The 14,045-nt window shown below is 48.0% G+C and overlaps 1 protein-coding gene across 1 annotated transcript in view; it reads left to right on the forward strand.

Annotated features, from left to right (window-relative positions):
* The window catches only part of TMEM59L (transmembrane protein 59 like), a 7,039-nt gene extending 2,384 nt beyond the window's left edge, over positions 1–4,655 (forward strand). The window contains exons 3-9 of the mRNA XM_043977780.1: positions 256–361; positions 699–838; positions 1,706–1,852; positions 2,166–2,247; positions 2,504–2,600; positions 3,264–3,381; positions 3,759–4,655. Of these exons, the coding sequence (XP_043833715.1) occupies positions 256–361; positions 699–838; positions 1,706–1,852; positions 2,166–2,247; positions 2,504–2,600; positions 3,264–3,381; positions 3,759–3,908 (840 nt within the window). The 3' untranslated portion in view covers positions 3,909–4,655. The remainder of the gene's footprint in view (positions 1–255; positions 362–698; positions 839–1,705; positions 1,853–2,165; positions 2,248–2,503; positions 2,601–3,263; positions 3,382–3,758) is intronic.
* Positions 4,656–14,045: the final 9,390 nt, after the last annotated feature.

The following is a 14,045-nucleotide window of genomic DNA, read 5'->3' on the forward strand; positions in this document are numbered from 1 at the left end:
GTGAGAGGCGCGGGTCTGTATAAGGGTAGGGGGCCGGCTGGCCGCCCGGCGAATTTCAGGCCTTGGCCGGCCGGGGCTAGAGCGCGTCCCATTTCCCACCAGCTGCGTGTTTGTGGTGGGAGGTCAGGCCCCAGGGCGGGGCGGAACGCGGGGGTGTGGGGGTGGGGCGGAAACTAGCGCTTGCCGGGGGGCCCATTCGGGCCCCTGGGCTGTGGCAGGCCTGGGCGCCCCTTTCACCCTTCTTGTTGCCCAAAGGAGGAGCTGTGGAACGCCTGCGCCCGGGGCTGCCGCCTCTTCGCCATCTGCCGCTTTGTGGCGGCCAGCTCCGAGGCCAACGTCACTCTGGCCGAGTGTAGAGCAGGTGATGAGGATGGGGAGGGGGGATACGCGGAGCAGAGAGGGAAAGGAGTGGAACCCTTCTGGTCCGACTGTGATGGGGAGGAGGGATGGAAGGAGGTCACCACCTGGGGGATGGGGTGCTGGTCCCTACCTGGATGACCTCGGGCAATTAAATTCTTTTCTGGAGGCTTCAGTTCTGGAAACAAAATAGGGCGTTAGAATTGACGGTCTCCAAGTTTCCTTCCAGCCTTACATCGTGTAAGTGAGCCCCAGACTGGGGAGGGAGACTAGCCCTTCCTTAGGCTGGGAGCATGCAGACTGTCCAGACATTGAGAATCCTCCACCATTCACTCCCGAAGCCTGTCTGCAGGCCTATGACCAGGCTCTAGAACAGCTCGCATGCACCGAGGGATGCTTGAGGCAGATGCCTGATTCGCAGAGACCTTTATTTCCACCTCTACCTTCACCTTCACCTTCCCCTCCACCTGGGCACTATAAGGTGTGAAGACACTCCCTGGGAACTTGGTTTCATTTCTGCTGCAGGGTACAGGGGAAGGGGACCCAGAGAGGCAGTTGGAAGACCTGGTTTTAAATCCAGATTCTACTAATAAATGACTTGGTGACCTCGGCCAAGCCACTCCCTCCCCTAGTTGTCAGTTTCCCCAACTGTAAAATGGAGTTGAAGCTCTTAGGTCTCTCATTTCTGACATCGTAGAGGATGATGTCTTTTAGAACTTTGATTTATGCTTATGCCGTCTGACTCCCACCTGCCCTTCAATTTTCACACTCAGTCTGGCACCAGGTTCTCTCAGGCATCATTTGGCAGTATCTCTCCCATCTGTTTCCCCCATTTATCCCCATAATTCCTACTTTAGTCTAGACCTCAGCATCTCTGGCCTGCACTATCGTAACAGGCTTCTAATTGGCCTCTCTGCCTCTAACCCAACGGAAAACAGGCTGTTACAATCATTTTACCAAGCCCAGCTTTGATAACGTTCCTGTCCTGCTCAAGTACTCTCTGTGGCTCCCCCTGGACTTCAGGAAAAGGCTTTTAACCACCCAGTTTGGTTGTTTGGTCCAACCTTCCTTGCTCATTTCTATTCTCCCAGCTCCCTTGTATATGTCCAGTGTCCCAGCCCAGCTGGGCTCCTTACTGGCCCATACCTGCCCACTGAAAAATATTTTCTCCCTTTTTGCTGCCTTTTCTCTATATATCCTACCTATACTTCAAGGCCCAACTTGGGTCCTCTCTCCTCTGAAAAACCTGCCCTGTTTAGGTGGTTGCATGATTGCTACCATGATGACCTGGTGACTTGTGTCTCTTTCTCCCCCTCTCTCCCTCTCCCCCTCTTCCCCCACAACCTAGAGACCAGTGCCTCCGCCTGACACCATTTCAGTGATGGATGTCTTATCCAATCTGTGTAATAAGTTGATCAGCTCAGCCCAAAGCTTCATCTCCTCCACTTGGACCTATTACCTACAGGCAGACAATGGGAAGATGGTAGTTTTCCAGGTGAGAGTGGAGGGAAGTTAGGTGGTGAGCTCCCCGTCATCAGAGGTATCCAAACAAAGGCTAGACAAACCCCATGGACACCGTAGGAGGGGATTTCTGGGTTAGATGCTCTTTAATGTTCCTTCTTACTCTTAGATCCTCTGGTTTTAGAGTGGGGAGAGATGAGAAGGATAGGAAAGAGATGTCACTCTGAGGACCCTGAGCCTGGGTGTGTTGAGCTGGTTCATGGGAGGGTATGTTTAGAGCTTTAGGTTAGGGCCCTGCTGTGGCCCTCTGATAGGCATCTCCAGCCTGCCTTTTCCCTCCTGGCTAGTCACAGCCTGAGATGGAAGCACCTATGCCAGAAACAATTCAGAAGCATGCCGAGGTCACCTCCCCAGTGGATCTCCACTCAGGTAAGAAATAGGGGCCGCTCTTTCTGTGAATCCTCAGCATTCCTCTTCCTGCCCCTCCATGGGTCCAGAGGATTACTTGCTCACCTCTTAACCATCTATTATCCAGAGTCCTGGGCCCCACTTCCCAGAATCTCCAGCTTCATCATGAAGAGTAGTCTCAGGGCCCGGAGCTCCACAGTGGGACTGAACATTAGATGGGAAAATGTGTTCCAAAGGGCTTACTGAGCAGTGGGGCCTCTTCCTTTTGCTCTCCTAGGTCCTAAAGAGAAAAAAGTGAAAACTAAAGGCAAAGTGACCCAGGAGACCTCCACCGGGCCCCAGCCAGAACACGACTTCCTGGGCTGCATGTCCAAGTGGGTACAGGGCTTTGGTGGGGGACGAACGTCTTCCTGGGCCTCAGTTTCCCCACCTGTAAAAATGAGGAGGTTGAACTAGATGGTCCCAGAGGTCCCTGCCAATTCTGGATCTAGGAGGATCTGGTCCTGCCATTTCCAGGTTGAATCTTGTCCGGCCAGGTTAAATCTCTGCCTTTCCATATGAGGCAGCACAGTTATAATCGAAAGAAAGCCAAGAGCCCTGGGTTCAAATCCCATCTCTACCATTTACTACTTTTTTTACTTTAGACAAATAATCTGACCTTTCTGATCCTCACACTTCTCATCTGTAAAATGGGGCTCCTTTTGTCACTCAGAGTTGGGGAGGGAAAGTGAGCTATTATTCTGCCCCTCCCCTTTCCTTAGACCTATCTTCACCCCCCACTCCATGATTAATTGGCAACTGGCTTTTTCATCCCCCCTCCCATGATGAAAGCTCAGTTATATCTTCCCTGAGTTTATAGAATACCTTATTGGTCAAAGGATTCACCCATGGGCCCCCCAGCCCACCAAGGACACAGGGCTTTATCAGACCCTCACCTTGATTCCCTTCCTTTGACATGTTGTTGATCTGAGAGAAAAGGGCCCTGCTGCTCTCAGCCTTGTCTGAGTCAATGCTGTCTTGGGGGGGCTGGGGTGTAGGCGCTCTGGACTTCCCAAGTGGATCCTGGCCTCCTGCCTCCTCTTTTCGGTGCTTGTCATGCTGTGGCTCAGCTGTGCCAGTCTTGTGACGGCGCCAGACCAGCACATCAAGAACCAGGTATGTGGGCTTAGAGGGGTGGGGAGGGGAGATACTGAGTGCACTTCCTGTTATTCCTCTTCTCCCCTTCCCCGAGGATCTCAACCCTAACCTTTCTGGAGCCCAGGATTTTTCTCCTACCTCTCCCCTTCCCCACAATCTGGGTCTCTCCTCTTCTCCCCTTGCCTTTGAACCATAGGATGCCAGATTTGGAAATTCCCTCTGAGAAAATTGAGTCCAGTCCCCTCCCCAGTGCATGAATCCATGACAGGTGGGCATCTCTGCTCTGCTCAAACACCTCTGAGGGTGGGAAGCTCATCACCTCCTGAGGAAACTTGATTTTCTCCCCACACGGGATTCTGTGATTCTATTCCTTTTCCCACCCCTCCCCCCCACAGCCACTGAGCATCTCTGGGGACAAGAATTACCTGGATGGCCTGGAGTGGCCCTTGGCTCCAGCTCCTGCCCCCATGGTAGCTGTGGCTGTGGAGCCCCAGGAAGCTGGCTCCTTGCCCCTAAAGGTGGAGATGGACCGTACGGCTCTGTGAATCCCAGAGCACCCTGGAGATGGAGTTGCCCCTTTCTGCAAACCTCAACCCACAGAACCCTCAGTGATAAGGGGAGGAGAGATTTGGGATTCCCACCCCTCTGGGCCTCTAGGACAGCTCCCCACCCCCCCCCTCTGATGCCTAGTGCCTCTGGGCCTGGCAAAGCCCCCCCACTGGACTCCAGGGAATAATCCCCAAATAGTCCCCCTCTTCTCCAGTGCCTGTTACCCAGGGATGTGTGGGTATGAAGGGGGGGGGGGCGGTGCTTTGGTCTGAATTGGGGTAGGGCTGAAAGGTCTTGGCTTTCTTCTCCCTTCCCCTGCCCCTCCCCTTTCACTCATCCTACATTACTCCCAGCCCAGTGTAGCTCAGCATGTGAGTTTTGACCAGCCTTCCTCCCCTTCCCACCCCTAGCCACTCACCCAAAGGGCATCTGGACACAGTTGAAGCGGATTTCTCTTCCCATTCCCTTCTCTTTTCCTTCTGCCCTAGATTAATTTATTATTATTTATTAACTTGGGATCCTCAGCCCCTTCTGACTTGCTTTCTTCCCCGTTCTCTTGAGCTAGGCTTAGTTGGAGGAGGGGACGAGTTCTGGGGCACCTCTCCACCCCACCTTCCGGTCTCCACCATTCAGTGACACCAGGCAGCTAGTTTGAGGCTGGCGGTGGATGAGAGCAGTTGCTGGGGTGAGAGGAATAATAGGGAGTGAATAAAATCTTTATGACTGACTTTTCGAGTCCAGAATTTGTTGTCTCTGTGTTTGTGCATGTCTGCCTGGCCCATGACGCTGGCGAGGTAGGAAGCAGAAGAACCAATAGGGCTATTTCCAATGTTCAGGAACTACCCTTTCCCATGGACCCTCTTGGCAGGGAGCCCCGGATCCTCAGCCCCATGGCATGGTCTTGGTGAGGGGGAGGAGGTGTGCCTGGGGAGGTTCAGCCAGGTCATCCAGTCAAGTTGTCAGTAGGCATTTAAGTAGCTACTATGTTCCAGGCCTGGGTGAAACACTGGGGTTACATGAAAGCTCCCCTCAGGGAGCTCCCAATCTAATGGGGGAGGACAGCAGGCAAACAATTATACACATGCAAAAAATCCACAGGATACATTGGAGGCAGTCTTTGAGGGAAGGCACTGGCATTGTGGAAAAGTCTTCATGCATAAACTCCCACTACTCCACCATGAGCCCCAGAGCAGGAATGTGCCCTGGGTTTTAGAGAAGAAAGTTATTTCCTTGCTCTGTGTTGCTTCCCCATCTCCCATCCCCAGGAGCTGCTTTGGGAGTTGACCCCAGTAGAGATAGTAACTCATTTTTTTTGACAGTCAAGGTTAAGTGATCTGCCCAGGGAAATGTCTGAAGTTGGATTTGAACTCTGCTCCACTGCTCCACCTGTGACTTGTATCTTTTAAATTTGACAAAGCACTTTCCCTACCATCAGCCTGGGAGGCAGGTAGAGCAAGCTTACAGCCTCATGCCCATTCGGCAGATGAAGGAACAAGGTAGGGGAGTGATTTGCACAGGGTCACACGATGGATAAATGACAGAACCCGGATCTCTTGACTGCAAAGCCAGCCCTTTTTCCACTCCCAGAAAGGCAGTTACTCCTGTGGGGAAAATTTTGGACTCGGATTCAGAGACCCTGTTCTAGTTCCAGGTCTGCCTCCTGTGAGTCACCTTTCACCTCGCTGGGTCTCAGTTTCCCTATCTGGAAAATGATGGAATTGAAAGCAATAGGTTATCACTATGTTCTCTTCCAACTCTGATGTTTCATGTGCCTTAAGGATTAGTTGGAGGCACTGGGAAGGTTTTGCTTAGAGAACACTTGGTGAGGAGGTAGGGGGAACATGACAGCTATTTTCAGAATCTGAAGGGTTGTCATGTGTAAGAAAAGGTTTGGACTCATTCTTCTTGGACCCAGAGGGAGGAATGAGTAGCAGTGGGGGAAGGTAGGTTTTAGGAAACATTTCCTAATAGCCAGATTCATCCAAAGAGAAAGGGGCTACTTCAGGAGGAGCGAGCTGACTGTCCCTGGAGGGGTTCAAATAGAAGCTGACTTGCAGATTTTTCTCATGGGCCCCCCAGCTGTGACATCCTATGTTCTAAGGGCCCTCCTAACACTGACATTTTGGGTCCTAATGTTTCTTCCAGGTCTGACATTCAATGTTCTAAGGCCCTCTCAGCTCTAACATCCTGTGTTCTCTATTCTAAGGTCTTTTCTCCCTATGACATTCTATGATCTATGTTCTAGAAGTTTTGGATAAAATCCTTAACCATCTCTGTTGCATGAACTCCAGTCTTCCTGGATGACCACCTTTGGTGCCTTCTAATCATGGAGGGGAGACTGAAGCCGAATGACTCAGCTGTCCTTGGTCATTGTTGGGGGGCGGGATGAGAAATGACAGGCAGACACAGCTCCCCTTCTTCCTCTCTTTTCCCCTCCTCTTCCCACTCTAGGCAGCTGCCTGCAATATTTCCGGGAAAGTCTATCTGTCCCTCCCCCGGCTCCCACAAAGGCTGTGCTCTGGTGGGTGGTGGGTGTTGTGGCCATGGGCTGGGAATGCCCAGTGTGTCTGCCTGGTGTGGGAGTTGTCATGGTAACAGAAAGGCCTGATTCCAAGGCAGACCAGCAGAGATGAGGTCCCAAGAGCAGTGGCAGAAGGGGACTAAGGGAGAGCAGGTCATTCCCTTGCTTGGGTTTTTTGGCCACAGTCTACCATGTAAAGGGCAGAAACCCTTCCCCAGGATTCTCAGGGGGAACTGAGTAAAGCTATTTCAGAGACTAGAAAGGTGAGATTCCATTGCACCTGAGAACTCTAGCATGGGAATCAAGACCCCTGGGTTTGAAAAATCCTGGCATTTATATTTGCTACTAGAGTTTTCTTAGACCCATCACTATCCTTCTCTGAATCCTACTTGCTTCATCTGTAAAACAAGAACTTTGGACTAGATGATCTTAAAGGTTTTTTCCTAGCTCCAAATTCTCAGATTTTCTGTATGCACATCTCTGCACAGACATAGCTATAAAACGTGTGTGGGTGCACAAGCACCAAGTTACAGGCACGAGTTGCAGATACATGTGCACACGCATGAGTGTGCACAGGCCCTATGTCTATAGGTCTACAAACACACACATGCACAAAAGCACATATACACATGTATGAACATACATGGAGTCACCGTGAAAAATGCACACATACAACACATGCATAATGTGTCCGTAGAAATGTCCACGAACAAGGCGTAAAGAATAAGAACAATCAGAGCTAACATTTTTGTAATGCTTCAGGATTTGCAAAACACCTTACAAACATCATCTCATTTGATCCTTACAACAATAATGGGAGGTAGGTGCTGTTATTATCCCCATTTTACACAGGAGGTAACTGAGGCAGACAGAGGCTAAGTGATTTGCCCAGAGTCACAGAGATGTTAAGTGCCTGAGGTAAAATTTGAACTTGGGTCTTCCTGACTCCAGGTCCAACACTGTCCACTGAGCCATGCTATGTATGTATGTATAGATGGATAGATGGATGGATGGATGGATGGATGAAAGAATATATGCATACATGTCTATATATGTGTGTATGTGCATGCATGTATATATGAATGCATACATATATATTTGAGAAGAATGATGTAGAATATATGAAGAATATATTAAAACATGGGGGCAGCTGGGTGGCGCAGTGGATAAAGCACCAGCCCTGGATTCAGGAGGACCTGAGTTCAAATCTGGCCTCAGACACTTGATACTTACCAGCTGTGTGACCCTGGGCAAGTCACTTAACCCTCATTGCCCTACAACAAAAACAAAAACAAACCATGAACATATTAAAACAAGATATTAAAGATATATTAAATCACAACATAATTATAATATATTAAAACAATATATTACATTAGAATTATATACATACATATGTGCTTACATATGCACCTACCTATATGTATATATGTATTGTGTGTATTATATATACACACAGGGACATAGACCACTGTTTAGAGTGGGAACATGCTTTGGCATCTGCATGGTCTCCATGGGCTCCCATACTGACCTGTGGTCCTGCACTCTGGTGGACCAAATGCTCCCCAAATTCTCGTTTCTCTTCTACAAGGTACTCTAGGGCCAGTGATGAACCCAGGATGTCGAGTGCCCATGACTGGCCTGTTGTTGGCTCAGGGGAGTCTCACCTCATCCCCATGTGAACTGGTCCCTGTCAGGAGCTCAGCCCAAAAAGAGGTCCAAGGTCTCCCACCCCCGACCAGTCCTTACCATCTGGCCTATGCCAGCAGCCAGAGAAAGGGGGGAGAGAGGCACAGGCTAGGGGGTGAGTCACACACTCAGACATTAAGGCAGCAGCCGCCTCCAGAAAACTGGGCCCTGGAGTCTGGGAGCACAATACCTCCCTCCTCCTTCCTGCCACCTCCCTGCCCCCAGCAGTGCTGAGCTTCAGGCCCAAGATGGAAGGAGGGTTGATCTCACTAGCCTGCAGGGTGAACTTTATTCTTTCATACCTTCATTCCTTCATTTATCCTCTTCGGCAAATGCTGGTAGCTGAAGGTACTGACACTTCTGTCTCAACTCAGAACACAGGATGCGACAACAGAGGATGTCACAGATGGGAGGGCCGTGCAACTTATAGTATTAGATCTGGGAGAGCCCTGAAACCTAGAACCTAAAAGGTAGAGGGGAAATTCAACCATAGAATGTCATAGTTGTCAGATTCTTAGAACATAGAATGTCATAGTTGGTAGGGTTCTTGGAACATAGAATGTTCTAGCCGGGAGGATTTGTAGAACATGAAATATCTGAGCTGGGAAGGTAGCTTAGAACATAGAATGTCAGAGCCAGAAGGGAACTTGAACCAAAGAATGTCACAGTTGGTAGGGTTCTTGGAACATAGAATGTTTGTAGCCGGGAGGATTCATAGAACATGAACTTTCTGGGCTGGGAAGGGAGCTTAGAACATAGATTGTCAGAAGTAGAAGTAGCTTTAGAACGTAGTAACATAGGATAATGTCTCGTTTTGGTCTTTTCTACCAACTAGACTATGAGTGTATGGACAAAGACCTGTCTACACTTTGTCCAGTGTCTTCCCCAGCTCCAGTATAACTTCTATTTGGTGAACAAATGAGTGCTGATGATAACAAGTACAAGCTGAGTGAGGCCTTGGCATCTGTCCCCTTCATTTTATGAAAGAGGAAATAAATAGGGGCAGGATAGGAAAGATGTTCACTCAAGGTGTAATATAGCAAGTCGGTAGTTGAATCATACTAGAAACCAAATGTTCAGGCTCCTAGCCTAGGGTTCTTTCCTCATTTCTTGCTTTTTGGGGAGGGGCAATGAGGGTTAAGTGACTTGCCCAGGGTCACACAGCTTGAAGTGTCAAGTGTCTCAGGCCCGATTTGAACTCAGGTCCTCCTGAATCCAGGGCCAGTGCTTCATCCATTGCGCCACCTAGCTGCCCCCTTTCCTCATTTCTTTATCCATCAACTGAATCCTTACATATTCCAGTGGTTGGTTGGCCGGTCATTGTCCTTCATTCTCAAAGAGGACCACAATGACATCAGCACGTTGGGGTCGAGGTGCAGTGTGTCTGACCGTGGCCGATCAGACCAATACAAGCTCTACCATGGGTCGGGCACAGAGTGTCTATGTGGACATTTGGAATGGAGATGTCTCTAAATCTGAGCATGTCACGCTTCCTTTTCCAGGGGTAAGACCATCTATGAGGGACCCTGGTCAGCAGTTTAGGGAGTGACTTTATTCAAAGGAAGTGAACCAGGTCATACTGTCATTTCAAAGAGGGAGAGAAAGTCTTGTGTTTTCCCTGGGGTGCAGGGGGTGGGGGTGTCCCTTAGGTCCACTTGGGTAGCCTTCTTTGCTTTGAGCTTATCCATCTCTCCTTTCACATCTTAGGTTGTAGGAAAAGGAGTCTAATGTCCAGGAAGAGGGAGGTGATAATGCCATAGAAGGACCAGTTGAAAGACTTGTGGAGACATGGTGTAAATTTCAGCTATTTAGAAGAAGAGGGCTTAGATTTCTTCTACTTAAGTCCAGAAGGTAGAATAAGAAGCCTGGGCGGAAGTCACATTGAAACAAATTTTGGCTTTAGAAACTTTGAAGCCACTAGGTGATATACTGTATTTAGTGCTGGGTCTGGAATCAGGAAGACCTGAGGTCAAATCCTGCCTCAGACACTTACTATGTGACCCTGGGCAAGTCACTTAACCCTGTTTGCCTCAGTTTCCTCATTGGTAAAATATCGGTGATAATAACAGCACCTACTTCATGGAGTTGTTGTAAGCATCAAATGAGATCATATTTGCACAGTGCCTGACACATAGTAGGCACTTTATAAAAGCTTATTCCCCTCTCCCTCTTGAGAAACTTCCTAAGAATTACAACTGCCTCAGGCTGCTTCAGGGGGATCTTAGGGTAATATTTAGAACTGGTGTCTAACCATCTCATTTTTTTTTTTTTAAGTGAGGCAATTGGGGTTAAGTGACTTGCCCAGGGTCACACAGCTAGTAAGTGTTAAGTGTCTGAGGCTGGATTTGAATTCAGGTACTCCTGACTCCAAGACTGGTGCTCTATCCACTGTGCCACCTAGCTTCCCCCTAACCATCTCATTTTTAAAGTGGATTTTTATTGATATCTTTTGGCATTACATCACCTCCATTTCAGAATATAGCTTTTCCTCCTCTCCTACCCAGCAATGCATCCTTCAAAATGATAATTTTTTTTTTAAAGAGGGAGAAAAAAAGCAGTTCAGCAAAATCAAACAACCCACTAGAGGCTGACAACACAGAGAATAGTCCAAACCCGTAGTCCTTCGCTTTGGTAAAGAAGGGACTGGGGTGCATTTGCTCAACTTTGCTCCAAGACTAAGCTGGGACACTATAATAACACAGCATTTAGTTTTTTGTTCTGTTTTGTTTATGTTGTTGTAGTACTTTGTGTATATATATATATATATATGTATGTGTATGTGTGTGTGTATATATATATATATATGGCTCCCTATTGCCTCCAGGATCAAATTAAAATGCACTGTTGGTCATTCAAAACCCTGCATAAAGCCCAGCCCTCTCCTACCTTTGCTGTCTTCTTACATCTGCCTCACCCCCCATGTACTTTGCAATTACTGCCTTCTTCACTGCCCCTTCCACAAGACACTCCTCTGCCTCATGGCCACCTCCTGCCATCTCTGGCTTCATTCAAGTCCCAGTTAAAATCTTCCCTTCTACAAGAAGCCTTTCCCAAGCCCTTTAACGTAGTGCCTCCCCTCTAACATTATTTGTTTATCCTGTATTTTGTTGTTGTTTTTGTTTAGTTTTTCAGCTCTATTCGACTCTTTGTGACTCCATTTGGGGTTTTCTTGGCAAAGATACTGGAATGGTTTGTCATTTCCTTCTCCAGCTCATTTTACAGATGAGAAAACTGAGGCAAAGGGGGGTAAAGTGACTTGCTCAGGGTCACACAGTAAGTGTCTGAGGCTGGATTTGAACTCAGGTCTTCCCTGAGTCCAGGAACCATTGTTTCTAACCGTGGCAGCACCTTGCTGGCCCTGTATATCCTGTATACCCTATATCTTGTTTGTATCTAATTGTTTTATATCATCTCCCCCATTAGACTGGGAACTCCTTGAGAGCAGGGATTGTCTTATGCCACTTTGTATTCCCAAAGCCTGGCACATAATAATGGCACCTTAACCTGAATAAATGTTTACTCCTTAATTTTACAAATGAGGAAACTGAGACTCTAAGTAACTTGCTCAAGGTCACATAGGTCAGAAATGGCAGGGTTGGAATTTTAACTCAGACCCCTGGAGGTCTTTGATGAGAAACTGGATAGCTGGGCCTGGAGTAAGGAAGGCTCATCTTCCTGAGTTCAAACCCAGCCTCAAATACTAGCTGGGTGACCTTGGGCAAGTCACTTCACTCTGTTTGCCTCAGTTTCCTCATCTGTAAAATGAGCTGGAGAAGGAAATGGCAAACCATTCCAGTATCTCAGCCAAGAAAAAACAAAATGGCTCATGAAGAGTTGAAAATGACTGAAAATGACAACAAAAGCCTCTTGTCAGGGACACTGTGGAATAGGTTACTCTCTGTCCTCAAAGGATCATAGATTTAGAGTTGATAAAGATCCAAGAGTTCATCCAGTCCATCTCCCTCATTTGACAGAGGAAGACACTGAAGCATAGTGATGGGGTCAGGATTTGACCTGAGGGCTTCTGATTCCCCTGACTACAAAACCAAGTCTCCTTCCACTGAACCTCGCTGCCTCCTCTTAAGTTCTGGGGTTCTCTGGTTCTAGAATATTCACAACCTGCCTTCCACCCCCACCCCCAGACCTAGACACACTCCTCCAGAATAACATGGAAGTCATAGTCACCATGGTTTGTCTCTGCAGGCCACCCTGTGGAGAGGGGAAGGGAAGGGAAGGGAAGGGAAGGGAAGGGAAGGGAAGGTTAGGTTTATAGCCTCGGTCAGTCCCCCAAACCTGGGCTGCCCCCAGAGACCAAGTCGCAGGTACCTTGTGAGCAGAGGGCAGCCTGGAGTCAGCCATCTGGTTCCCAGACAGTTTTCCTTTTTCAAAGAAAGGGGCCCCTTCACCTGCTCTAGGAGACATCTGCAAGGCTGGACAACTGATGGGGCTGGTGTTCCTGGGGGGAGGGACTCTGTCTCTCTCTTTTTTTCTCTGTCTCTCTCCTATAGCCCTTACCAGAGTCAGCATGATAGTGGATAGAGTGCTGGACCTAGAAGCAGGAAGACTTGGGTTCAAATTATGCTTTGTGCATGCAAGCTTTGTGACTATGGGGTACTCATTTAATTTCTTTGAGCTTCTCTTCCTCCCTCCCTCCTTTCTTTATCTCTCTCTCTTCCTTCCTTCCTTCCTTCCTTTCTTCCCTTTTCTTTTTCTCTCTCCTTCCTTTCTCTTTCTTTCCTTCCTTCCTTTCTCTCTTTTCTCTTTCCTTCCTTCCCTTTTTCCTTCCTTCCTTTCTTCCTTCCTTTCTGTCTTTTTCTTTCTTCCTTTCTTTCTCCCTTTCTCTCTCTCCCTTCATTTCTCTTTTCTCTTTCCTTCCTTTCTTTTTTCCTTCCTTTCTTTCTTTCCTTCCTCCCTTCTTTCCTTCCTTCCTTTCTTTCTCTCTTTTCTTTCCTTCCTTCCTCCCTTCTTTCTTCAATCTGTTTTTTTTTTTTTTTGGGTGAGGCAATTGGGGTTAAGTGACTTGCCTAGGGTCACACATCTAGTAAGTGTAGAGCAGTGTCTGAGGCCGGATTTGAATTCAGGTCCTCCTGACTTCAGGGTTGGTGCTCTATCCACTGTGCCACCTAGCTGTCCCTCCTCCCTTCTTCCTTCCTTCCTTCCTTCCTTCCTTCCTTCCTTCCTTCCTTCCTTCCTTCCTTCCTTCCTTCCTTCCTTCCTTCCTTCCTTCCTTCTTTCCTTCCTTTCTTTCTTTTTCTCTTTACTTCTTTTCTTCTTTCTTTCCTTCCTTTCTCTCTTTTCTCTTTCCTTCCTTCCTTCCTTCCTTTCTTGTTTCTCTTTCTTTCACCTAGCATCTTCAGGATCTCTGAGCTTCCTTTTTTGAAAAAAGACTGGACTAGCTGTCCTTGAAGATGCCTTCCAGTTCTAAACCGGTGACCCTACTGTGTACTGCTTTGCACTGTCTTATACAGTTAGCTTTCCATATGTTTATCTCAGAATCACGCCCCTGGAAGGAAGCACATCCAGTCTATTAGCCTTCATCTAACCAGGAACCCTCCTCACTTTACCAAGAGGTCATCCTTCTTCCACCTGAAGACCTCCAATGAGGGGAAGCTCATTACCTCTCCGGGAAGCCTACTCCTCTTTTCAACAGCTCAAAACATGAAGAAAAATACTTGCCCCCATTAAGGGGTAAGGAAAGGGAAAGGAACAAACATTTATTACATACCTACTATGTGCCAGGCACAGCACTAAACACTTTACAAATATTATTTCATTTGATGCCTAGAACAACCCTGTGAGGTGCTATTATTATGCCCATTTACAACTGAGGAAACTGAGGCAGAGAGAGGTGAATTGACTTGCCTGGGGTCACACATCTAGTGTCTGAGGTCAGATTTGAACTCAGGTCTTCCTGACAGTGAGC

This window comes from Dromiciops gliroides, chromosome 1, assembly GCF_019393635.1.
Source record: "Dromiciops gliroides isolate mDroGli1 chromosome 1, mDroGli1.pri, whole genome shotgun sequence".
NCBI lineage: Eukaryota > Metazoa > Chordata > Mammalia > Microbiotheria > Microbiotheriidae > Dromiciops > Dromiciops gliroides.